The sequence below is a fragment of the Felis catus genome, chromosome A1 (assembly GCF_018350175.1).
Source record: "Felis catus isolate Fca126 chromosome A1, F.catus_Fca126_mat1.0, whole genome shotgun sequence".
NCBI lineage: Eukaryota > Metazoa > Chordata > Mammalia > Carnivora > Felidae > Felis > Felis catus.
Genome location: NC_058368.1, coordinates 104,479,561 through 104,506,407, shown reverse-complemented (window position 1 = coordinate 104,506,407; position 26,847 = coordinate 104,479,561). Strand labels below are relative to the sequence as shown.

The window sequence follows — 26,847 nt, the reverse complement described above, 5'->3', positions numbered from 1 at the left end:
GGCAGTCTTTGTATTCCTGATCCTAAAGACTCCCACAGTTTCAGATCTCCCATTTGAGAACACTTGTAAGCGAAAGTTCTAATGTGTGGTACATTCGGCCGGTGCTTTTCTGAGACTGTGCTCTTATTAGAAGCAAAACAAAATGCTGCTTATGAACACCTGCTGGTGAGCACCAAGCCAAGAGGCAGCGTGGGCGTTGGATGAGAGGTGTTGCCCTGGCAGTAAATCTAAGTTGCTCACACCAAAGTAAGGGTTTCTAGGGAAGCTATCTGAGCGAGAGGCAAATACTTAGTCATTCAGAGTAGGCCATAAAGGAGTGCTTCTTTGCCATAAAGGAGTGCTTCTTTCCAACAAGGGAAGGTCTGATTCCAAAGAGCTTAAAAAATGGTTAGCATTTCTCTCTTCAATCCATCCTTTTATTCACAATATATATTTCTTTGTTAAGAAATTGGAGGCTCTGTAATCAAACCCTTGTTGACAAGTTGTTAAAGAGCTACAATTTATCTGCTTGGTGTTACTTCAACAATAGTTTTTGCATTATGATTCTAAGTCACTTAATAAAACAGTACCCAGGCCCTGGTGTGGTCTAAAATACTGGAAGCTTTGGTGGCTCAGTCGGTTAAATGTCCAGCTCTTGATTTCAGTGCAGGTCGTGATCTCACGGTCTTGACATTGAGCCCTGCATCCCAGCTCTGTTCTGACAGTATGGACCTTGCTTAAGATTCTCTCTCTCCCTCTCTCTGCCCTTCCCCCATGCTTACACAGGTGTGCTTATGGGCACATGCTCTCTCTCAAAAAACAGAACAGAATAGGGGCGCCTCGGTGGCTCGGTTGGTTAAGTGTCTGACTCTTGGTTTGGGCTCAGGTCATGATCTCACAATTCATGAGTTTGAGCCCCTCTGCTGACAGCACGGAGCCTGCCTCAGATTCTATCTCTCCGTCTCTCTCTGCTCCTCCCCCCTACCGCCCGCCACCAAGTAAATAAATAAACTTAAAAAAGAAAAGAAAAGAAAAGAAAAGAAAAGAAAAGAAAAGAAAAGAAAAGAAAAGAAAAGAAAAGAAAAGAAAAAATAAAATAAAATAAAATAAAATAAAATAAAATAAAATAAAATAAAATAAAATAAAATAAAATAAAATAGTGTTGTATGTATCTTGTGTCTTCTTACCTACTCCCCAACACCACCAAGTTTTAAGATTTGACTTCTTAAGCATTTCCTATAATCGGTCTCCTTGTTTCAGTGCTCACTGCTATTGCCGCCATAGTTCAAGGATTTATCGTCTCTTACCTACGTACTGCAAAAGCCCAGTCTCCTAAATGGTCTCCCCTGCTCACTGGCCTCCCACCCCATCTCCCATCCATCTTATCATCACCTCCAATTATCCTTCCAAATCACAGGCCAAATCGGATCACTCACAAACCCATCATGGCTCTCCAATGCCCACAGAAATGAAGACCAAACGAGAGAATTCAGCATCATAGTAAAAGCCCTGCATCCAGCCTCTACATAGTGTATCATTCATGTATCCTAATTCCTACTGATTCCAGATAAATTACCCTTGCATTAAAAAACCATCATTTCGCATCTTGGAGCCTTCCATCTTACAAAATCACCCCTCTGTTTCAATTCAATTGCAGCTTCCTCCAGGAAATTTTCCACCCTTTCTTCCAACCCAAATCAATCACTGTCTCCTCCAAGCTCATAAAGCACCACAGATATGTGTATATATGGTTAATTGAAATATGAGTCACATACCATACAATCCACCCATGTAAAGTGTACAATGTGATGTTTTTTAGTACAGACTTGTGCAGTCATCACAATTTTAGAACATTTTAGTCACCCCAAAAAGGAATCCTGTACCCATTAAGAGTGCCTTCCCATTTGTCCTCCCCCTGCCCTACACAATCCTAATCTACTTTCTATCTCTATAGATTTGCCTATTCACAAAGCTTCATGTAACTGGAATCCTACAATACGTGGTTCTTTGTGACTGGCTTTTCTCATTTTACACAGTTTTTCCAGAGTTCATCCATGTTTTAGCACGCATCAGTACTTCATTCCATTTTATTGTTAACAGTCCGACGTATGGATACACTATGTTTTATTTATTTTTTAAATCAATGACATTTGGGTTGTTACAACATTTTAGCAATTATAATGCCTCATGTAGACTTTGATTGTCATTTAGTATGTATGGCTTAGTACTAGAGGGTTTCCGTTTGTTTGGCCTGGGTCTGTTTTATCACTTGATGATAAACTCCTATGGACAAAGAACATTATTTTCATTCCGTAGTCTCATATGCCAAGTATTCAATAAGTGTTTGAAAGATGGATAAATGCGCAGATATCAGAGGTTTTTACTGTCAATTATAATACAAGGTACTCCAAATAAAAATATTAGAGTGGAAGCACTAATAACACAAGGAGAGTCCCCATAAGTTTACCCAGTAAATTATAACAAACACAGGTGGTTCTTAAATAAAGTTTAATCTTGGCGCTATTTCCTGGAACTCCACACATGGATCCTACAGTTGATTTTTTTCACGGAAGCAGTTCCTTTGTTAATAATAGTGGCAAAGTAGGTAAACAGAAGCCTGGAAGATGCTAGACTTTTTCTCCTAAATGGACTCCACAGTGTTTTCTTGTTGCTCTTGGCTTGTCTGAGTTTATTATTATCGTCTGTCTAGGACAGTGGTTCTCCACCCTGGCTGACCATCAGAATCCCCTGTGGAGCTTTACAAGATACAAATTATTTGGGTCCCGCCTCCCAGAGTATGATTCTAAGCTTGGGTAGGGATCCAGGTTCTAAAAGCTATAAAGATGCTTCCGATGCATAACCAATTTCAAGAATTCCTATATCAAAAGTTGCCCTGAGGTTAAAAGAATTAATCATATAAAGCATGTATGAGCACTTGACTCCTAGAGAGTATTTTACTCATCCTGGGATCATGCCCATTAATACTACCTAACATTTATAAGGCACTTTTTATTTGGAAAGAGCTTTGCAGTCATTTTTTCTTAGCTAGGCTTGCATGCTGGGTGACCTTGTACAAATCACATAATCCCTTTGTGTCTTAAACTTCCTCAAATGTAAACTGTTGGCAGTAATACTGACCCACCCTCAAGGGGTATTGTGGAGACTAATGGGGGCTGAAAGGCACTCAGCAAACAAAAATGTTACATGCATGCTTATTAGACAGGTATGAAGACCTAGTCACAGTCTTTTAAAATGAAACAAATTCCAAAATAAACCCAAGCCTTTCCTCCAATCTTCGTCATCATCTCAAAGATACTTTCCCAACACCAAAGTACAGTAGTTCTCCCTTTCCAGCAAGCCTAATAAAGTGACATAATCTATACTCACAAAGATACAGCTATTCATGGCAGCAAATATGTCAAACAGCCCTGAAGTATAGTTTGTTAACCTTCTCATTTATCATTCATAATGCAATTTAGAGATTGTATCTAAAAAACACACTCTTCTGAAAAATATTCTTAGAAAAAATTCATGCGTGTTCACACAAGATTGTAAGCTGATGCTACATACTCACTGTTGATGTTAAGCCTGAAGGTGCTTTCTAGTCTGCTGGTTGTTTTTTCCATGGCTATATTTAGCCTCTTCTCATCCTCCCCCACGTGGCTGAAAGAATATATGGTCAAAATGAGACTTTGAGACCTAGCTCAAGTTGGGGATCGGTGAGAACGGGAGGCAGAGGAAGAGTTTCTAACCTTGGAACCAAAGACAGGTCTTGCAAGGATGGTGACCCACAACTAAGAACTCATTTGTAATATATTTTCAGGTTCTTGGAAAAGGGAGTCACAAAATAGCCATAGTTTTCCCTTTTTCCATTTTGCTTTGAAAAGGCCACAAAACTTTCAGGGGCCAGGTCCAATTACATATTCCAATTCATTTGCAAGTGAATAGTTTCTTTGACTCTGAATAAGAATTAGTGCCCTCATGCCCACCACAGCTGATTTGAGCTATGAATTCTAAGCAAGCATGACCTTTCTGGGGACACTCGACCTTGACTATGCTCTTTTCTCTTTGGACTTCTGAGAGATTGGTTGTATTTCCAAGGGCAGTTGTCTGCTTTAGTTAAGCTCAGAACCTGCTAACAATTAAATTCTATCAAACAAATATTTACTGAGTACTTATACCTGAGGATAATACTGTAGTGATTACTGCAGAGGCCATGAAAAGTACCTTGAGATGCTATAACTCAATGACCTTGGGTCCTTGACCCAGGACAAGACCAACAACCTCCCCACAAAGACTCCCAGGGTTTAGTCAGCTGACATGCCTGTTTCCAGACGCATCCTAAATTGGCCTTCACCAGACATCAAGATGAAATGTCATTAACTTCTCACACAGTATTTTGCTCCCTGCAATATCCCATTAGACCTTGTTCAGAATTCAGAAGCTCCTGTGAAAAGAGCCTCAGTCTTATTGGTTGGGAAAGTTATCTACTGCGCATAGTTTTTGTTTTTTAAACAAGGTTAATTCTGGCATGTTTTGGCCTCAATCATCTTTGAGAGTTTCAGCATTTTTGCTGCACATCTTAAGAAGAGAAAGAACCCACGTTAGCTTCAGTTTTAATAGGAGAAATTAATGCTAATACATGCCTTCAATGGGATTCACTTAGGTATCCTGAACACTTTCTTCCATCAATATGGAAAGTCCCCAGATGTATGTATTGTGGATTTTTCCTCTGTAAAGAGATGCAAATGGTTACAATCAGTTCTATGATTTCCTCTGAGTCTTTCAAAGTTCTGTTTTCTCTGTATCTCAAGGTAAGCATCCCTGCTTTGCAGATCTAGAAGCCAAGACAACATGGATTAGTTTTATCACTTTCCTCAGTGAAACAGAGACCATCTTGTCCCAGCCCATTGCTCTCCTACAAAGCACAGGAAAAAGTTATGGCATTTTAAGAGAGAAGAGAAATCAGATACAGTTTTCTGGTCCAGTGCTTGTTTTCTTTATCTTTCACACAGAATCCTTAAGATCTTAGATGAAATTTAATGATCCTTACATGTTAACTTTACTTTCTTTCAACTTCTTTAAGAAACAAACAAACAAACAAAAAAAAAAACATGGAAAAACACCTAACCACTTATTTGTGGATCTCTCTATAACCCGGGTCATAAAATACAATCCGGGCAAAGCCAAACAAGGCACTAGAGGGTTGAGAGACAAGGAGAATGTTACGCATTAGATTTAGGATTTTGAAATATTCCGTTTTAGTGGTTTCCTGTTTTTCTTCACATACAGGGTCAACAGTGGCCTGTCATTTGTTGCAGGTATTTAGGTATTTGCTCTAGAGGAAAACTTCTCTGACTGATCACGGACAGGAATTTACCAAACAAAAAACAAAACAAAAAAACCCACTCTTCCATAATACCAGATCAATAAGAAGTGCCCTATTTCACAAATGTTAAAATTTTCAGTTTTAATTTTTATGTCACCTAAGTTTTCTCATCTCACCCACCCCTTGAGGGCATCTCTTTATTTCTTTATAGGAAGATTTAAATAAGCAATTGGTTTCCTTTCTAAGCATTTTTGGATTAACAATAATACTTCTCTCACTTGTATTTTAGCCCAGATGATTAAACAGTAAAAATGCTAATTAGTAGCCTGTATCTGAAGAGAAAAGGCTATTTCTTAATGGGCAAAATTCAAGATGAGATGGAGACCTCATAGGGCACTACAAGAAACGGGTTAGGTTGCATGCTAAGGGGAAAGGATTAGGGACCGAATTGACCAACTCCAGAGAGAGATTCTGGCTTAGTGGAAACACTAAGCTGAGATCCGAATATATTAAAGATACTGACAACACTAAAGTTATCAAAATGCAGACATTTGTTATCAATCGTAGAGCACAATTTGTCTTTGTCTTTCTTACTGACCTGCAGCTGACTTTAGAAATAAAATAAATTACATGCTAAGAAATTAATTTTATTTTTCTTCCCTTTACTTTTCCTTTCTGGAAAGACATTGAGCCAGGGTGGAGGGCATATTATTAGATGAGCACTGTGAATACAATGTCCAGAATCTGCACCCTTCTTCCCACAAACACCTATGAGGAAGTCAAAAGTCCTACTTCCAAATTCCACATCTGTCAGTTATGAGCTCCATAATGGTGGGCAAGTCTGAATTTCCAAATGCATTAGTTTTCTCATCCACTGAAGGAGGAAAAATAATATGTATCTCGTTGGAATGCTGTGAAGGTTAGAAAAGCCAGTGTATGAGAAAACATCTGGAGACTAAGTGTATATTAGCACTCAGTGCGTGTTAGAATAATGAGGGAATGGAAGAAGTCAGAGAGGAGTCGAGCTCTCATTGCCCACAGGCTAAAATCTATATATTTAGCCGGGCATTCAGTGTGCTGGAAAATCTGCTTTCTCCTCACCAGCTCTTTCTTGACAAACGTCCTGCTGTGGTCAAACATTCTCCAATACACCTTGAATGTGCCCACCTTCCTTGCTCTGGCATTCACACCACCCTCAGCCTCTCTTTGCCAAAATTCTACCCATCTCTCCAGGGTCTCAAACCCCACTGTCTCCAGGAATGTGAGGGGACTCACCTTCTCCTCCTCTAAACCCTGGTCCTTGCTGGCTAGAGCACTCCTGGAGACACCATCCACAAAACGCTTACTGCCCCAGCAGACTCCCTGCACGTCAGGGACCACGCATACAGTACCCATCGCTATACGCCACACACTGTGGTACCCTGCCAAGGAGAGGTGCTGAATAGACCCGTGATTGAATAAATACATGATTTCTCACCCTGCCCCTGTTGTGCGCTTGGACAAAACACTTTGCCTTCAGTCTCAGTCGCCTCAGCTGTGAACAGAGGATAACAGCATGGATATACTCCCCAGGTGTGCTATGAAGAATAAACCAATGACTGAAAAGCAATTTGAAAATGTAAAATGAAATGCTATATATAAATGTTACATAATCAAAATCATTTCCCTCTGTATTATGGTTTATTTGGCTTTATATCTTGGAATCCTTTGTTGGTTTCAGAATCTCACAGATGCAAAACCATCCACATTAGCACCTAAATTCTCTTGGGTAATAAACGATTGTGTGTATTATAGCTCACGGCTACTTTTCCCTGGCATACTTACACATGAATCTGTCATAATTTGGGGCATTCATAATAACTAATGATACAATTCATTTCTTAAGGATAATCCATTCTTTTCCTTCTTTAGCCAGTTACTGTTCCCACATTGCTGCCTCAAGGGAACTAACTTTCATTAAACCCCAAATCCAGATGATGAGCACACTGTCTGGAAGCCCAAACTGAGGAGGTTATAGTCGTAGACCTGGAAGTGGTTTGGAGTTTTGAAGCACCGTTTGTTTTCTGTGGCCATTTTTGTCCTGAATTCGGAACCTGTCACTCACTTTATTGCATGTTACCAAGTGCTCAATGCAGCCTAACTGAGGTACCAGGCAAGACTGGATTAGCCCTTTCCGTAGGAAAACAGGCAATGCTAGTTGCAAATACTATTACTAAAAGAGGCTGCTGACTTTTAGTCCATAGAAGAATATAAATCTTAGAACAGTCCTTCCACATAGATAGCAACTCTGAGGAAGGAAAGACAGTAGCAACGTTAGGGGCTGATTGTGAGCATCAAGTGAGTAATTAGATGGAAAGGTATGGAACAGCACAGGACATATAGTGAGTGTCAATAAATATGAGGCATTGTTATTATCAGCAGAAGGACCAGTATGAGCCCAGCCCTGTGCTAAGAGTTACACAGAGATTCTTGCTTGAGATTCATAATAAGCTAAGCAGAAAAAACTCAACATTCTTCACCGCCACCCCAATTATCTCAGAGAAGCTAAGCACCTTGTCCGAGGTCTCAAAGTTAGGAAGCAACAGAAAGGAAATAAAACCTTCAGTCGATCATGTTTCTTCAGCCCATATTGTTTGTCGTGTTTCTCAGAACACCCTGCTGTTCTTATTTTTAACTTAGGTTGGGAGTCTGTTTTTCCTTCTTGAGTACATGACCCTCCCTTTCCAAATTCCTCAGTGTTACTCATTCTGAAGTTGTAAAATTAACGGTATTTTTTAATCTCTTCTGGTGGCCTTCTGACCAATGTGTGTAGTTTTATGTACCAGGCCATCTTCCTTAGATCATTCTAGCCTTTCATCAAAGTTGTCCTCACACGGTGGCATCCATTTTTAACAAGTTCAGTGTAGATTTTTTTCCTGGGCATGCATGAGGAAATCCCAAGTTTGTGTACAACAGAGGCTTCCCTTTCCCACACATTTCTGTTATCACATTTTTCCTTGGTTGGACCTGAGGCAACAGAACTTTGACAGGGGGTGCCTGCAATATCATTTAAACACATGAGATATCATTGTTTTGTGGGTGGTATCACCCTGGCTGCAGACCTTGTGCCAGAGCAATCTCTCTGTTACAAAAATAGCTCCTAGTTGCGGACAAACTAACACCATACTCGAGTTTGCAAAATCACCTACGAGATATTTTGTCCTCTCTAGGGGAATTAATATTTCAGAGTGCCTTATCATGAGTTATCTCTTCTTTCTGTGAAATTAATCAGAAGGATTGCTGTTTTGTAGTTGGAAAACTCAGGTTAATGGCTTGCCTGTAGTCCTAGAACGAACCTATGGCAGGGCTGGTATTAGAATCTGCTGCTTCTGATTGCATTTCTTTGCTAAGGTCTTTAGCTCAGCCTGTTCAATTTCTGAATAATTTTCAAAGTGAATACATGATGAGAGAGGTGGTGGAAACGGAAAACGGGGAAAAACACTATTCAGTTGAGCAAAGCTCCCAAAACAAAGAACAAGGACAATCAAAGAACAGGGTAATCAAACAACAAGGACTGTGAGGACCCTTTTCCGTCATTTCCATTTATGGAATAAAAGGACAATAATCCAACGAGATTAAAATGAAGAGAAATTCCAAGTGTAGAGAGGAACTGTTCAGACCACACTGTTTTCCTGTTTCAACATCATTTTGTTCTCCTTTTCAACAATCGCTACTGCTATAAATGGCATGAACTGGCAGTGCTTTTTAACCGCTGTCACAGTGTCCCCCTTCAGCAGCTAAACAGAGTGGGTCAATTCTGCCACTGCTGTTTTATGGAGAGGAAGCAGGGGTAAACAGAGGTTAAGTGACTGCCAGGAGCACTCACAGCTCAGATTAGAACCCAGGGCTCCTATCAGTCACATCCTGCTGAAATTTACAAGGCTCCAAAATGTTGTTTCAGTGTCAGAGATGGGTGACAGTGCCTGAAGGGAGATTTGCTCACCATCCACAAAAGGACCAGCCCAGCTTCCACGGCCTCAACTCAGTCTTCTCATTCCCAAGCCATTCCACAAACTTCTTCATCCTTTTGAAGGAAAGAAATTGTCTACACTGAAATAGGTTAGTACTAAGCAAGTGTCTTCTGTGTCTAGATTTCCCTGGTTTTCTGTTTATTTCATACAGATAGGACTACAATGAGTTCTTATGCACGTAAATCTCATTTTTTTTCCTTTGTAGAATATGGGGACAGCCCAAACTCAAGAGATCACTGGGAGAATGACACCAAAGGATTAAGTCTGTGCCAGAGTGACAAACTCCTATCAAACACCAATTACAACAGAAGATGGTATGGAAGTACGAATGTAGTCTAGATGTGCTGTCTCTAAATGCCATCCACTCCATAAAGGAAAATAAAACCAGTTACTTGTCCAAAACCCCATGGCAATTATGTCTGTATGGAACAAAGAGATGGAAAACCCTGGAAATCAGGAAATGGAAGTCACCCATCTAGTTCTTATTTCCTAAAAAGAAACTTCCTATTTCCTTGTTTCATCATCTAACACAAATACTATAGCATGTACAGTCAACAGCCAATGTTTAGCTCCTATTACCAAGGTGATTTTTAAAATAATCACTAGCATCTGTGAAAAACCTTCACAGGGTGTTAACATGACAAACACTGTTGGCAAACTTTTCCTGTAGTTATAGACAGGAGTTGGGGGGTGGGGTGGGGTAAGGAATCCAAGGAAATATACTTTTCCCCTTATCTTCCAACCCCAACCTAGGCAGAGATCTGGTGTATATTCCATTCAGTTGGTCTACAGCTCATTCCTTGTGGGCAAAGGCCATTCTCTCAAGCCAGTCAGCAGTATGGTAAACAACTGCTTACCACGGAATGGGTTGGACTCCCCTGGCTACACCAGTCCTTTGATTCACTCAATGAGTAATTTCTGCAATCCAAATCGGTTTTTAAGGCCTACTAAGGACTGTCCAGAGCCTGATTTTCTTGCTTGACAACCTGTCTTAGGGACCTTTCCCTGCTGAGACAGGGAGCTGAACAGACACAAGTTGAAACTCAAACCAGGCCAGAGAGCCCACCTCAGAGCTGTAGCCTTCCCTGCTGGAGTGGCCATTTCAATTCCTTTCCAGCTACAGGCCTTTTGCCTTCCTTCTTGCCAATGACCCTCATCAGGAGGGTCAAGCAGCTACCGAAATAACACCTGTAATAGTCCATACTCCCTCACGCACAAGAAACTAAAACCTTCAGGACTTGTGAATCTGAGGGAGCCAATGGTCAGTGATGAAGGTGTCAGGGCACCAGAAAGCTTGACCCTTTTCCTACTACGCGTAAGTTCATTTTACTAACACGGTTTGAGTGCCTACCTATGCCAGGTGCAGTTCCAGGCACCCATTGGCCGCTCAGCACCCAAAGCTATGGGTCTACAGCTTGCTAACATTCTAGGCCTCAGCCTGGAAAGCAACACCCAACCCCGTTGCTTTTTGACTCTATACCTACAGCTCCGTGTATGTGTATACTTCAGTCAAGGTAAGGGCTTAAACACAGGGTGAAGGGCATCCCTGCCAACAAAAGGAGCAGAAGTGACCGGGCCGGCCAGGAAGGGCAGAGCCCACAGAGCCTACTCAGAGGGGCTACTGCGCTGCGACCGACCAGAAAGCTCAGGATCCTCCGGTGCCCGCCGCTAGGGAGGTCTCTGAGCTTGGTCCGGGAACATCCGAAGGAGCAGGGGACGACAGCGCGCATTGTGGGCACTTGTGGCTCGCTTGGAGGCGTTCCTGCTCGCGAGGATTGGGCGGCCCTGGCCCTCTGGCGGACCCAAGGAACAACAGCAGCAGGAGCCATGCTACGAAGTCCCCCGACAGAGCAGCCCGACCCTAGGTTGGGTATCGAGGCCTCCGGCGCCGTCTAGCGTCCGAGCCTCCCTTTCGCCCCCGGGCTCTGCCCAAGCGCCTTAGGCACTTTGGGCCGGGAAGGGGGCCTAGGCGCCGGTAGGCTTCCCTCTTGCTGCTGCTGTTGGTATGAAAGCACGGCTGAGGAGGGGACGTGTAATGAACTTTCCAGGAGGTCCGCAGAGTCGGAGTTTTGTTTTGAAGATAACCACCAAACCGCAACCAGAACCTTTTCCAGGGAGCCCGGAGCTCCCAGTTCCGGGCCCGGGCCTCCAAAGGTGACTGGGTGAGGCGGCCCGGGACTCACCCTCTTTGGGTATCGGTTTCCTCGCTGGGGCTCCTTTGGGGACGCCAAGTTGGGCGCCTCCCGCGGACACCAGGTGTGGGCGTTGTCAATCCGGAGTCGGTCCGCGCTGCGGCTGGGCTTCTCGCTTCACAGCGCGCCGACACGCTGCGGCTCTTGGGGCTCTGGACGGCCCCAGACCTCTCTAAGGCAGGGGCCTTCCGGGGCCGCCACTTCCCTCCCGAGGCACCCGGGTCGCGGGGCAGCTACCCCGACAGCACCAGCCCGCAGCCCAGGCACCCCACCGCAGCCAACTTCCCCGCCGCCAGCGCGTCTCAGATCCAGCCCTCAGCCGCAGGCGATTGGACGGCGGCAGCGGGGCGGGGCCGGGCGCTCGGCACTGCCCGCGGCCGCCCGGATTCCCGGAGTCGCCGCAATTGGCTGCGGGCTCCGCCAGTCACGCGCGGAAGGCGCCCCGCCCCGCCGGGCTGGCCCAGGGCTGGCTCCGCCCCGCCCGCCGCGCGGCCCCGCCTCCCTCCAGAGCCGGGTAGCCTCAGCTCCGCGGTCCGCCTCATTCGCTAAGCTGGTCCACGAATTGTCAACGCGTTCGGGCGGCTGTTGAGCCGGGGCGCCCGCCGGGCTTGTCGTGCTCCCTCGGAGGTGCCTTCCCGAACCAGTGTGCCGGGTCCGCTAGGGCCAGAACGGTCGCCGGTTCGGGGCAACTTGGGATTCAGGACCCTCTGCAGGGGCGTCGGTTTGTGATCGGGACTCGGCGAGGAGGGTGAGTGGCCGCGAGCGAGGCGAGCGGCTCCTCTTGGCGCTGTTCGGCGAGCGGGGGGACTGGACGGGTCCTGGCGGGCGTCGGTGCGTCGGTCCTAGCTTGGCGGCTGTGGGGAGGTCAGGGCCAGGCGGGATTTACTCCTTGCTAGTATCCCCACTCCCGAACTTGTTTCGGAGAGTCGCAACTCGGTCCGGGACGCGGCTCTGCGTTCTCACGAACTTGGCATGTTGTAATTGCCATCATTAGGTGGGGCCTGGGGACGCGTCCCTTGGCCCTCTGCGGCGACGACACGCGCGCTGGGGGCGGCCTCGGTGCCCTGTCGTGTACGGGCAACAGTTCCTAGATGGCTTGCGGACGGGTTTCTGAAAAATTAACCAGCGCCAGAGGCGGTGCGGCGCGACAGTGTCCTATCCGTAGCCTGAACCAGGGACCATCGTGTTCGGGGTGGGTCTTGAGCGGTCAGAGAACTTAAGCGACCATCTAGGTTCTGTAACAGGGGCTTCAGTGCTTTGCAATTACTGAAAGGAATTGACAGCATGGATATTAAACTTTGGTAAAGTAATTACTTTCTATTAGCACTTGTATCCGCATCCCTCAAGAGGTGCTCGGACCTCCACATCACCTGCAAGGTGTGTCGGAAAGACTTCGTTAGGACCAGGCGGGGAGCTGCTGTCTGTCCCAGTGCAGGGAGCCTGGGAGAATCCAAGACGAAACCGTGAAAGGGACCACCAGGCTGGTGGGTTGTGTGTGTTTTAAGCGATGAAGTTGTGACAGGAACTGACAACAGAGGATTCAAGGTTAAATTTGACACTTCGTTTGTGACCCAGTCTGGGATATTTTTTCTCTGTTTTAATGATAAGGGTTAAAAGCAGCTGGTTTTTCTGAGGGCAGTTGCATACATGTCCTTTATATTATGTGTGGACCAAATAGAATTAAATGTAATATTTTCTTGTCATTCTTATTTGATGTGAATGAGAGCTTCCGGAGTGTACTAGAGACTTGGAAACACAATTTGGGGGAAAATTTGTCTTTGAAAATATACCAAAATGTTGAGATATATAACTGTTCATGCTTGAATATGCATATGTAGATGTGCGTGTGTGTGTAAAATTGATGGGTGAATGAGATAGAAATATATGGAGGGGGAAACAGCCTTGAACTTGCCCTGGGTGGAGAGATGGACCCTCTGATCTATGGAGTGTATGATCAGTGTGTGTGTGTGTGTGTGTGTGTGTGTGTGTGTGTGTGTGTTTGCATGTCTGAATCTGCGTGGTCTGTCTGGGTCAGTGTATGTCCATGAACTTTACGAGCATTTAGTTCAATACCACTCGGTGCAGATTCCGAGTTCCTGTTTTACAGCCCAGCAGCCGCCAGCTGGCCCATCTGTTAAAACATAATATGTACGCTTAAGTCACTTCATTTGGATCACTAGGGTGGAGTGTGGGTAGGGGGCAACCCTTAGTAGGAACAACATGCTACAAACAAAGACTGCCTCTCAAGTTCTATTTTCATTCTGTATTCAGCCTGAACTTGTGATTTTGGTGAGGGAGAAAAGGAGTGTTTGACTCTTCGGGAATGGCAAACTACATTTTGTGAAATAATTACAGTCGTGGTTTGGGGAAAGAGAGTTTATAAGAGGAAAAAAAAAATTCCTGTAGAAAAGAAATGTGTTTGTCACATTACCATGCAACACTGGTTTACTGCTTTGCAGTGGCATGTATATCAGGAACTGTTTTCTTTTGCTTCTTAAGAGAATGCATTAAAACTGAATTGTTTTGCACCAAAAAAAAAAAAAAAATCCTTAATAGACGTAAACAGAGCTTTATTGCAGAGGCTATTTAATCTACCAGAGTTAAGACTGGCTTAGTAATTCTAATGAAACATGTTTTTAGGAATTTATAACCTGGATATAAATTCATATTCAGCCTAATCACTGGTTGCAGTGGTTCACAATTTATAGTTTAAGAAATAATAAAAAACCTTTATCACAAAAATTCTGATGACTAAAAGGGTATGGGAGGAGTAAAACAGCTTAATAAGTTCCTGCAGCTAAGTGACTGATACTTAAAAAAACTATAAATTTCCTTAATAACGTAATTACTTTTGGTGACAAAATAAAGGCACAGTTTTGAGAAGGCTAATTGATATTTTTGCCAATAATTTTATGCTCATAATTACATTTTAAGAATGGTGTTTATTATTAATGTGGGCAGAATAAACTGGCATGGTTCTTAAGAACTCATCACAAGAAGTATTGTTTTTATTTTTATGGTACTTAAAACATTTTGCAGAAAATATACATATCTCTAATCTGTGAGTGTCTTTTAAGTTTCTCATGCACTACAAAGACAAAATAATTCTCCTGCCTTGATATGGATCATCTGAATCAACTTAGAAATTCAGTTTGTGGGCTGAACTCTGTTCTCTAAGATTTGATTCAGGAGTCTGGGGTGGGGTTCAGTTATCTGTATTTTGAACAAGCACCCCCTCTCCTCGAGTGATTCTGACGTCAGGGATCCCCTCACCGTATTTTAAGAAACACTGGCATGGTATTTATGATATAACAGAATGACCCTAGTCTGTGAGGTCATTTAACAAGTAATTGTTCTGATATTTCCAGGTGGCATTTATCAGCCTTGTGAAATTTATAGGCAACACTCTAATACTCTGTCCTCAACAATGGCACCTTTTGTCCTGTATTCAGGAGTCTGTTTAGAATCCTCAGCTATCTCTCTTCTAGGTTAGCCCCAATTCTAAGGAAGTCTCTCTGGAGAAGCAAGGTAATTTAAGACCCCTCCAGTCTCAGTTCCTCCAGTCTATATTCAAAGTCAAGTGGGTTCCTGGGGTGCTCCAAGGGGACTTTGCCAGTCATAACTCACATTGTTGGACATTTCTCCCTAGAAGGTAAAAGAATCCCGGTCCTTGGGAGCCACCTTTGATTCTAAAGCCAATCTGCGCTTGGGAATTAGAACCTCAGTAGGACTAGGACAGACTGACACAAGATCAAGGATCTCCTTAGGAAGCTGTAGCTGATCTGCCTCTTGCTCAAGGGAGAGTCCGGGTCACCTATCCAGAGGCCCAAACATTCTCGTTTTCTGAAACTCATCTTAGAAGTATTTCAAGCTGTCCAATTAATTGGATAGATTTTTTTTCAGCATCATAGAGTGATGGGTTGAAAACTGATTGCTAATAACTTCTCTTCTCAAATCAGTGTGAATTTGGACTTATTAATTATTGCCAATTCCCTTTTTATGTACAGTTTGATACACATTAAGAGTCTATTCTTGGGGCTCCTGGGTGGCTCAGTCCGTTGGGCGTCTGACCGGCTCAGGTCATGTTCTCACTGTTCGTGGTTCAAGCCCCGCATCAGGCTCTGTGCTGACAGCTCAGAGCCTGGAGCCTGCTTCCGATTCTGGGTCTCCCTCTCTCTGGCCCTCCCCCACTCATGCTCTGTCTCACTCTCATCTCAAAAATAAATAAACATTGGGGCGCCTGGGTGGCGCAGTCGGTTAAGCGTCCGACTTCAGCCAGGTCACGATCTCGCGGTCCGTGAGTTCAAGCCCCGCGTCAGGCTCTAGGCTGATGGCTCAGAGCCTGGAGCCTGTTTCCGATTCTGTGTCTCCCTCTCTCTCTGCCCCTCCCCCGTTCATGCTCTGTCTCTCGCTGTCCCAAAAATAAATAAACATTGAAAAAAAATTAAAAAATAAATAAATAAATAAACATTTTAAAAAAATTTTTAAATAAAAAAAAAGAGTCATTCTCCCATTTCAGACTGGCACAATTCTCAATTTAAAACTTCTATATAAGGGTTTTTTTTTTTAATGTTTATTTATTTTTTTTGAGAGAGAGAGACAGACAGAGCGTGAGTGGGGGAGGGGCAGAGAGAGAGGGAGACACAGAATCTGAAGCAGGCTCCAGGCTCTGAGCTGTCAGCACAGAGCGCAATGCGGGGCTTGAACTCACAAACTGCGAGATCATGACCTGAGCCGAAGTCAGATGCTCAACAGACTGAGCCACCCAGGCGCCCCTAAACTTCTAGATAAGGTTTTAAAGAGAATGGATCTATCAGAGGTTGTTGCCCTTCCCTCGTTCTACCATCCGTGCACTTAGGAAGACCTATTGACTTCTCAGAGTTCAGAATTGCCTGGGATATTTACTTGCCCGATGACAAAAGGACTTGGATAGGCTGGGACACTGAACTTGGATTGTTCCAGGCCACTGGATCATTACTGGGACTTTCACAGAGCAATTCCCATTTAAAGGAGCACTTGGCAGAAATGTTTATAGGTCACTTATCTTAACAATCCTTTGAGTACGATGATTCTTTTCCAGATGAGCAAACAGCAGCCACAAAAGGCTGGTAATATTTATATCCTGTCTTTCCCATTCAAAGATAACACCAATAACTGAGAAATTGGCCTTGCATTTGAATTATTTTTTCTTTAGCATGCTGGTAATATGACAGGATTATGCTTAGTCATTCATATCGTCTATAATTTTTTTTACCTCTTTCTTCACATTTATTTGTATAGTGAATGTGACCTTGGGACAGTTTTCTTTATAAAGTTAACCACCATATGTGATACTTGGTTCAATGAGCCTAACCTTAACCAGCCAGGCTTGACCCAGAATGGCAAATAATTTGCTAAAGGTCACAGAGCACGATGGCAGCAAAGCCTATATGTAGAATTCTTTGGACTCATATTTTAGACGTTTCCATTTGCTTATGAGTCCTATTATGCTGCTAGTAATGTTTTTATGCTGGCAGAATAGAATTGTTTGTATTTCATTTGCCCAGCTTCTGCATGACGAATGGGACCCAGAACATTTTAAAAGCCTAAGTTATAATCCCAGCCTGATTGTACAATGGGATTTATGCCTACTTCAAAAAACTATGGTAGAATGCTACTTTTCTTGAAACTGGGCCATAGGTCACTGCAAGCTTCTAAGCAACAATTCTTTTTTTTTTTTTTTTTTGGCCATGGCATACTTTTGGCAAAAGGAATTTGGTGACTTCTTTTCTCGTTTTTTCACCCTTCTTTCCCCACCCCTATTCCCATGGCAAAATCTACCTATAAAGTATTTACTTTTCAAGTCAATCTGCCCTTTTAACATCTCCTAATACTTGAATTGTAGCCATTTTGACTCTTTTTCCCCCAACATACCCTTACCAAGTTCTTACCTTTACTTTAGATTTTTGGTCCTAGACACGTCCTCATACAGAATACTGATGGAGCTATGTAAGTTTTACTCTAGCTTTTGCTTTGTGGATTTAACTACAACAATGGTAAGAAAAAAGGAAGAGAAGAGTAATGTCAAAGTCATGTTGTAAGTATCATGTTAGATATTACCAGCTTATTGTTTCCACGGGAAATTTAAGATCGAGATAATTGAAGTGACAGATGCGTTCATCTGTGGCCTTGCAGACACTCTTCTAATAGAAGATGAGAAATATAACTGAAGACAACATCCTAGGTTACAGAAGAAAAACAAATGTTAAGTTCTCAGAAACGAACAGACAGAATGTGAAGAGTAGGGGTGGGGTGGGATGGGATGGGGAGGGTGCTGGGAAAGAAGCCCCAGGAACATGCCAGACAGAGTGGTGAGAAATTTATAGAGGTGCTGATGGTTTGGGGTTTCTTGGGGGCATTGATTCTGTTTTATATTGTCTTCACAACCCGCTCGCCCTGCTTGCTTTAAATAATTTATTATAGCAGCAGGCCTTCCTCTGTTAGTTTCCTTTTTTATAACTTTTTCCTTCTCATCTCTGGGTCTAATCAGAGGCATATATAATAGCATGGCTGCTCTAGAGTACTTAGGAAAATCCGTGATCAATATTGCTACATTATAAACCCATGGCTGTTGTGTTCTATTTTGCAATGTTTTCTTCCTTGTTATGTTAACTGCGTATCTGTGTTTTAAACAATATTTTATTCATCTTTGCACAATGAGACTATGGGCTTAGTCTTCTTGGCTGGAAGTATCTTTGGAGTAATCCATCATCAGAACACCATTGATCTAATGATGTATTTATTGCTCACTATTGCAGCACTGGCAAAAAACCCAGTATGATTCTAAAAATTTGATTAAAAAGAAATCAAGCTTTTGCAAGGCGTAGCCATCCAATTATGTTAGCAGCTGCCAAGTGTAGTTTATGCTAAAATATACACACATATTTCAAGTGAGCAAAACGTGATCTTTTCAAAAGCTTTTAAAACTTTTTGCTATGAGACAAGTAGACCAAGAAGATGTCTCCTAATTAGAAAAACTATAAGTGTACTCCCCATCTCAGCCAAAGGTAAGGTCTAGTATTTTTTTTTTTTTTTGGATTATATCCCTAGACTCGAAAATGGACAGGTTTATCTTTTTCATCGACATAATAAAAACAGTGGGGATAAGAACGAACTCCTAGCCCTTGAACGATTTTCCAGGTAATCATTACAAATCGGAACGAACTGAAATTAATTAACAAACAGTGACTGAGTACCTATCATGGGTGGCACCTCCTTTCTACTTGACTAACTCCACATTGCAGTTCAAGCATTAGAGCCTTTGGGAAGCTTCTCCATGTTCCTCTTTGGGCTGGTTGTATGCTGTCAGCAGGACCTTTCCCTCTTGTAGCCGCACTCCCTCCAGGTCAGCAGCCCCTGGAGGGCAGGGCCTCTCACCTTCCAGTTTCTCAAGAAAGGATGCTTAAGAAATAGTTGCCAGGTATGCTAGAGGGCCACAGAGAGTTACAGGTGAACACTTGCAAGCCCTCTGAAGGATGTGCACGCGTATACTCACCGCCAGTGTATTTATTTAATGTTTATTTTTGAGAGACAAAGACAGAGCACGAGCAGGAGAGGGACAGAGAGAGAAGGAAACACAGAATCCAAAGCAGCTCCAGCCTGAGCTGTCAGCACAGAGCCTGACACGGGGCTCGAACTCCCAAGCCGTGAGATCATGACCTGAGCCGAAGTCGGACGCTTAACTGACTGGGCCACCCAGGTGCCTCTCACCACCAGTTTAAATGGCAGTGATAATTGAATCCCAGTGCCAGAGTTCCAGCGTTGGCCCCAATCTCAATGCTTCATGTAGCTGCCATCCGTTCCTGCTCTTTCGTCTTTATATCCCCTCCTCTTCATTCCTGGCTTTTCCTCCTCTTGTCACTGCCTCCTGTTGTGACTTGTTCAGAAATGCCCCCATCTCCACCCTCCTTCCACTAGTCTGGGCCACAGCCCCTGGTACCTTTTGTGTTCTCACACTCCTTGTGTCCTGTCTTGAGCAAGCAGCTAACTCACGGGCCCCACTTGGAGACTTGGGGCAGCCTGACCACGCACATCTTTTCAAGTCTCAGACGGCTTGGTCCCTCTTGCCTTCCAGGGCAGCCAACCAGCTACTTTTGGCCACGGAGGTCTGGGCGCCGTGGAGGAACCAGGTGGTTGCTGGGCCTACAGGCCGCTGCCAACCAAAGCTCAGCATAATGGGCAACCTTGACATTTGTGCAGTGAGGCTTTTTAAAAAATAATAATCCCAGCAGATTTTTATTGCCGAGACTAACTTTTATAAATGTTTTTCATCTCTAAATCTCCTTTCGTTCAAGAACGACCCCCTGCACAACTGTGCTTATGATGTCATCTGATGACTTAGGTACGTGCTTACCTCAGAGTGGGTTGCTGAACTGCTGCACGGACCGCGTGTCCAGGTGGAGTTTATGGGGCAGCAAAAGGAAGCGTAACTGCCTGGGGTCAGGGCCTTAGCATCGCCCTTTTAGGTGAGATCTTCATGCACTTCAAATGACTGCAAGAGATCAAGGACCCTTGTTTTCTGTCTCATCTGGGAGGTTAAGCCTCACTTAACATAGGTGCTTTCTTCTCCTACCTGCCAAGAAAATCCCATTAGAAAATTGGGTGATTACATCTAAATATTATTCAAGGCAACAGAGAAGATGAGCAATCCTAGATTAGGTCATGGACTCACTGATGTCTTTTGGACCTTTTAAGTCAGGAGCACTTGCCCCTGCATGTCTCAAAGCTTCTTTCTTTCATCTAGGTGCTGCAGGCTAGCAGGGTTTGAGGGTGTCTATATGAGGGGGGGGGGCAAACGTTTGTGGAACCCCTCGCCCATGCCCTTCCCTGCAGCCGGTGGAGGCTCTCCCTGTGGTGCTTTGCTTTGGCATTTTCTCAGACCTGCTTTTCAGCATCCCGTATACCAAAACTTCCTCCTAATACTTTGTGACTGTGTTATATAAACTGAGGTTCTCACAGCCAGAAAGTTCTCATCCTTCACCTTCTAGGTCTCCGTGATTTCGACTTTTCTCTTTCATTTAGTCCCACCCTCCACTCATGTTTTCCTCTCCATCCTTCCTGTTCAGGTACGAACTCTATTTTATAAAGCTCTATGATAATCATTGTTCCCATGAACCTTTTCCCTGCAGGAGAAACTGCATTTTTGACCATTTCCAGAGGACTTTCCTAGAGGAGTCCAGTGTGTCTTTCTCATGCTAAGGAGATGATCCCAGTGATGCGACTTCTCTCTGGGATAATACATGCTCTGATGGCCTTACCCAGTGAGAAAGGAATTCATCTTGCAAAACCTCAGTTTTCACCAGCCTTACCCATACTTGCCAGGGACACCCCCCCACCTCCAACCCCTTACCTGCTTAATCACCCTTACTGCCTTCTGCTCACTTTTTGTATTGTTAGGAAACAAGATCACAAGCCTCTGCTAGCAATAGACATATTCATTGCAATCTAGGGGATGGACCTTTCTACAGAGACCTGAACAGGTAGACACTGAATAGGGAAAAGAAGGACTGGGCTGCCCTGATGTTTTTACAGACAGGACATGTGCGCTGGTGCCTCTTCCGCTGATAAGTCCTTCATCTGTTGTTCTAACCAACCATGGACCGTTTCCTTTTGAGGCTGGGTCACTGCCTTCTAGCTAACACCCAACACTGGTCCCTTTTGGCTTTCCCTTTGGAAGGATCGCAGTGTTTGGTTTCCTCTCCTCCTCCACTGATTTTACCTAATTTTTATTTCGGGTGTTTCAGGTTGTTTTACTCTGATCTACCTACTTAAGTCGTGTTGTTTCTAACCTCCGCAGATATTTTTCTACCACTTTCCAGCCCTTGACAACATCGCACAATTAGACACCATCCTTATATTGAACGAAATTCCATTTTCGCCGCAGATCAGTAATGAAGACATTAAGTGGCATCCTGATGGTGACCCTTTCAAGAGCTAAGGCACCATTTGCTATTCTGTTTTAATTACGGTCTCTTAGCAAATTTTCACCAGTTATAATGTTCACCCCATTTGATAAGTAATATCTCTCAAATACTCTACAAAATTATAAAACCTATGTGCCTTATATTTTCTGTTCTCCATTATGGGCTAAATTTATAATTCTGTAATTTTTCTTAAAGAAAAAAATACTTCTTAGACCAGAATGGCTAATTTGGTTTCAAGCCGTACTGCATTTTGCTTATTGTGAACCATTAGACATTTATGTGATCTTTTATTTTACCTCATTCCCAACCCCCACCGGCCGCTCTGCTGCCAATAATCGCAGTCCGACCCTTCCCTCTACAGTCAGTAAGCATCTAGGCTTTTTTTGCAAGATGGATATTTTATTTTACCAGTCCCTGATAGTTTCAACTTCAAACTAACTCTACATGGCCGAAGCAAAAATAGCCAGTGCCCTATAATGATTATATTCCCCCCTTCCTTTCTAGGCGGGTCTGTCTCCTGACAACAAATCATAAATCTGCACCTCTTCTGCAGAGCGTTTCTGCCCCTTAATCCTCTTGTCCCAGGAGAGTGTGAAGCTACTTCGGTTTCCTTAGCATCTGCCCGGTGCGTGGGATCTGTGCTAGATCTTACGTGGTCCCTGTTGAAATTCTTATAACTGGATAAGAACTCAGAAGTGGAAGCCTTATGAAACAAAAGCCCAATGAGGGGTGTGCTTCACTGAGGCCTTCAGGGAAGAACACGTCAACTAGGCAGGCGAAAGCTGAAAGGCAAAGTTTATAAACAGAAAGCCAGAGATAGACCATTCGGCACCAGCTACTTACTCCGAAGCGCCATCTTCCTGTTGTGACTTCCGGGGTGTTTTCCCCTTGGCCTTTTCCCGGTGACCGTTCCAGTATTGTAAATTACAACGCTGGATCATCCCATATCCAGAACTTTGGAGTGCACTGAGCTAGAGTCAGAAGTCCTCGTTCCATTCCTAGACCTTCCCAGAGACAAAGAAACGAGGGATGCTTCCAAATGGAAACGTCCGTGTGAAGGTGATGTGGTCCACTTGCTAGGAAACCTTCCGCACACAGCACAAGACTCCAACTCCAACTGACCTACGCGGGAAGGAAGTGTATTAGCTCGTGTGAGAAGTAGGGCAGGCAGCAGGATTGGTTGATTCAGTGGCACATTTACATCATCAAGGATACAGCTTCCTTGCACCTCCCTGCCACTGTCATCCTTAGGGACCACTTCCCTCTAAGCCTGGGTCTTACCTTCTTGGCAGGATGGCTGCAGTTGTTCAGATGGTACTCGTGGGCATGACAATATCTAGAGCACAGAAAATGGACCACCCCCTTGTACAATCTCCTTTTGAAGGAGACAAAAATATTACTAAGAAGTGTCTGAGAAGACCTGTCTTCTTTCTTATCTCATTGATCAGAACAGGATCACATGCCCCATCTGTACATCCATCACTAGCAGGATATTCTCCATCATTGCTTGAGAGAGGGGGCAGGTGAATGTGAACAAAACTGGGATTCTGTTAGTAAGAAAGAAGTCTGTGTATGGGAGTGAGGGGGCAGTAGATGTTGGCAAGCAACTGTATTTAGTATACATTGTGACTTGGAAAGTAACCATGAAATTCCATTTATGACTACTGTGTGGCTGGTAGGTACCACTGAAATACTATACACATCTGGACACAAAATGGCAAGGCTAGGTTGACAGGGAGAGAAAAGCCACAATGCAGACTAATTAAGGACGGAGAAATGAGCCAAGATCAATAATTATTCTGATTAGAATCACAATAAACCCTAATGATTCAAATGTACTAATTTATGTCTATTTGTCCTCGAGGAGTATATGATCTTTACTGAATAAAAAACAAGATTAAAACGATTTGCTCATTTCGTAAGAATTCTGTATTTTGGATATATTTTTTTGCAGTATCAGTCTACTTGAATGTAAACATTTTTTACCAACTTTATTTACATATCACAGCATTAATAATAATAATGATTATCGATGATGGTAAATGGCTATGATTTATCGAGTACCCTTTTATAAATTAGGAAGTTAGCATCCGAGAGGAGCCAGTAACTTGCTTTTAGCTCACATAGCCACCGAGTGGTTAAGCTAGGATTTAGACTTCGGTTCATCTGCCCATGTCCCTTCCTGGCCCTCCATGGCTTCTCTTTGTGTTCGAAGACTACCATTGCCTGTACGGCCTTAAGTGATCGGGCCCTGCCCATCTCTCTGACCTTATTACTTACTCGCTTGCCCTCACTAGTTTTCCAGCCACACTAGCTTCCTTGTTGTTTGTCTCATAAGCTGGTCTCATTCTCACCCTTGACTCTGCATCTGTTTCGTCTGCTTGGATCACACATCCTTAGCTCCTACGGCTCCGTTCTTTCCATTCAGGGCTCCCCTTCACAGTGACCCCTCAGGACCATCCCATCTGATCTCCTTAGGGGATCCCCCACCCTCCAATCCTCTGTTTCTGCTCCGTTTTTGTGTCCTCTATGGTATTTGCCATAATCTTACATAATTTACCTGTCTACTTGGTTTTGCCTGTCCGCTCCCCCACCCCCACTTAGAATAGAAGTTCCACGAGGGTAGAGATCCTAGCTGTGTTTATAAAGTGAATGGAAAATCAAGGGACTAAGTTAATAAAGAAAGGAATATTTAGAAGTTTTGACCTCTAATGATCCATAATCTGCCTTTATCTCCCACACTAGGACTAAAGATGGATGACAGTTGTCAAAGAGCTGAGTGCATGCACGGTAGCTTTTTTCATATAAAATCTGGAAACAACAAAATCTACTTTTCTCTCAGTCTCTCTGTGAGAGTAAAATAAGATATAGATATCAGAATTCTTTGGAGAGAAGGTAGACTTACTACAATAATATTACATAAAGGTTTTAAAAGAGCTTGGTCGAAGAGGGAGATTTGAGTAATACTCTTAACTTCGGTTTTTATTTTGATTATAGTTTTAAGGATGCCACCTCCTTTAGTGTTAGACATAAACCCTTAAAAGATGGAGGTGTACATATAAAGCTCAGTTGTAAATTGGAAGACTTATAATTGCATGATAATTTGCAGTGGCAAATTCACTAAAACAAAATTGTTTTCTCTGCTTACACATAATTTTTCACTTGAACTCACGTATCTACTAAAATAATGTATTCCTAGAACTGTGTTCTTAATTATTCTGAGGTAATTATGAAGGTGCAAATTGAAAAATAGCTTTACCTCCCATGTTAATTTGGAAGAGACTGACAGAAGTGAATCAGTGCCTTCCTCTGAAGCTGCTTCTCTCTCTGGCTTTCAGCTCGGGACCCTCTCGGCTAAAATGTGTGCGTCTGTGTTTTCCTTTCCCTGTCGTTCTGTGGGTTGCTGTGTCATTTGTTGAGTGCGCTGTGAACCATTATTTTCTGAGGCCTCCAGTGTGACTTTACCACTCAACCAAACAAATCATCATTTCACCTTTGACAGGAACTTCACATCCCCCTCCTACCTGCTCACCTTCCCCAGATCTTTCCTCAGGTGACCTCGCCAACCACGGCATCACTCTCCACGCGGGGAATCAGTCTAAACCCGCGTGGTGCTGTTTCCTGCCTTCTGGGCTTCCCGCTATCACAAAAACCTGTTGGAGCCGTTACTATGAAATACACTTCTCAGCTAAACTCCCCGTATCAGACTTCCAGAAGCAGATCTAAATGTTATGGTGAGAACACATCTATATTTGAGAGTAATTTTTAAGTCTAGTTCTTCCAGATTGTTTTTATGTCTTGCATCAGAGACAAGTCAGTAAAACACAGAATGGGGAGGAAATGGAAAAGGATACTTCGATGTTGTTCACATGGTACCTTCCTCCTGTGTGTCCTGGAGGGGAGCCGTTTCTTCCTCACTTTATAAGCTAGGTAGATTTGGGTGTGTGATTGGGGAAGAGCCCCTCAAGATCCAGGTGACAATGAGATGGGTAATTAAAGGGCTGGGCCAACATATCATTATTGAAATTAGGCAGGTTCATGGTCTACATAAACTCTTGAGAGACAGCTTTTGACAGGGTAGTTTTCATATACAGTAGATTGGCCCTTTTATGGCTCGACAAAGGCTTTGTTTCTTTTTTTTTTTTTCTCTCTTTCTTTCTAAGCTGTGTGGGTGGGAAACAGCATGAGGTTATAGAAAATGTATAGCACACGCAGTAGCAATGAGAAGGAATCCATAATGGGTACACACATATTGCTGGAATATTTCCCAAGTACTTGGAGGGGGGCGGCCGTGAAGCTTCTTTGGCAGAGGCAGAGAACATGTGCTTTTCCATGTGTGAACACCCTGTGCTTTGAAAGGTCCTTTATGATTCACAAAAGCAGCTGCTTCTGAGCTGGTGTAGCCACAGAGTTTGGGAGAGTCACCGAGATAGGTATACTGCAGGCTCCTGACATCTGTTTTGGGGGTTTGGTTAACTTTTGGGAATGTGCTTATTCACACGTGACATGGAGCAACTTCTCTTCAGTAGAGTGCGGGACCCCTCTGTTCACGTCGTTAGGGTTTGCGGATCGAAGCTGACAAGGTTTAAAATTGTGAACAGTCGTTTGCTGTGTTACATGCATACAGACAGACATAGATTTTTATTGAGGGCGGTATTCTTAATTTTGAAAACTGTGTGTGACGGCTTGACTTTTGCCTGGTAAATCAGCTGTCCTGTGTGGCTCTCAGACATATTTTGTGGCATGGGAAGGCTTTCTTGCTAGGTATTTGTAATCCTACTCTGTGTTGTGTTTTGGTGAGTTTTTAGTTTTGTCTGCAGTTTTACGTAAAAAATCCTGTGGTTGTGTCTTTTGTATACTTCTGTTCCACCTCTGAGTGCTAGTTTCTGTCTCCTCTTTACTTACCACTAATAAGTTATTTTCATTTTGCTAAGGATTTCAAGCCTACATAATACCAGCAAGTGTTGTTCCCTATCACTCTCAACAAGAGTCATGTGTGCCCAGTTCTTCAGATGAGATAACGAGGACATGATTCTTTCACTTTTTGCTAGTTTTCAATTTATTGGATACTGGCCTAATGGAGCGTGTGCACTGTTTGCTTTTTAAAAAAGGGGCGGGGGGAGTGAAAGCTTTGTTTTTAATGTGTCGTTTCCAAAAGACAAAGCAAAACACAAAACAAAACAAAACAAAAGATCACCGCAAAATAAGATTCGTGTGGATATGTTCAACTGAAAATCATTTGAAATGTTTCACGGCTACACTTTGTGCTAAATATAAAAATAATTGTGTTTCCCATGTGTGAGCATCAAAAGCCCCAGTTGGGAAATCACATGGTTATAGCAAGTAGGTCACTATTGATGGTAGAACATGAGACA

The 26,847-nt window shown here is 43.4% G+C and overlaps 2 protein-coding genes and 3 long non-coding RNA genes across 14 annotated transcripts in view; 2 read left to right on the top strand and 3 right to left on the bottom strand.

Moving 5' to 3' along the window:
• The window catches only part of LOC102900781, a 177,585-nt gene extending 173,941 nt beyond the window's left edge, over positions 1-3,644 (bottom strand). For 6 of the 7 annotated variants that reach the window (XR_002157779.2, XR_002742728.2, XR_006598589.1 and 3 more), the window contains exon 1: positions 3,554-3,644. This is a non-coding gene — a long non-coding RNA (uncharacterized LOC102900781). Of the gene's footprint in view, positions 1-3,549 lie in introns of all 7 variants that reach the window. The other variant, XR_002742727.2, reaches the window with a different exon arrangement.
• The window catches only part of CA1H5orf63 (chromosome A1 C5orf63 homolog), a 42,207-nt gene extending 32,369 nt beyond the window's left edge, over positions 1-9,838 (top strand). The window contains exons 5-6 of the mRNA XM_045058485.1: positions 9,249-9,406; positions 9,524-9,838. Of these exons, the coding sequence (XP_044914420.1) occupies positions 9,249-9,401 (153 nt within the window). The 3' untranslated portion in view covers positions 9,402-9,406; positions 9,524-9,838. The remainder of the gene's footprint in view (positions 1-9,248; positions 9,407-9,523) is intronic.
• LOC111560738 lies at positions 4,620-11,860 on the bottom strand. The gene is made up of 3 exons (XR_002742717.2): positions 11,502-11,860; positions 9,291-9,371; positions 4,620-4,711 (listed from the first exon to the last, which is right to left on the bottom strand). It is a non-coding gene; the product is annotated as an uncharacterized LOC111560738 (long non-coding RNA).
• Positions 11,861-12,013: 153 nt separating this feature from the next.
• MARCHF3 (membrane associated ring-CH-type finger 3) overlaps positions 12,014-26,847 on the top strand; it is a 151,867-nt gene continuing 137,033 nt past the window's right edge. The window contains exon 1 of the mRNA XM_003980726.6: positions 12,014-12,258. The gene's annotated coding sequence lies outside the window, so the exon portion shown is untranslated. The remainder of the gene's footprint in view (positions 12,259-26,847) is intronic.
• LOC102900144 overlaps positions 17,580-26,847 on the bottom strand; it is a 135,824-nt gene continuing 126,556 nt past the window's right edge. For 3 of the 4 annotated variants that reach the window (XR_006598571.1, XR_006598550.1, XR_006598565.1), the window contains 2 exons: positions 22,316-22,594; positions 17,580-20,040 (listed from right to left, as the gene is read on the bottom strand). This is a non-coding gene — a long non-coding RNA (uncharacterized LOC102900144). Of the gene's footprint in view, positions 20,122-22,315; positions 22,595-26,847 lie in introns of all 4 variants that reach the window. The other variant, XR_006598559.1, reaches the window with a different exon arrangement.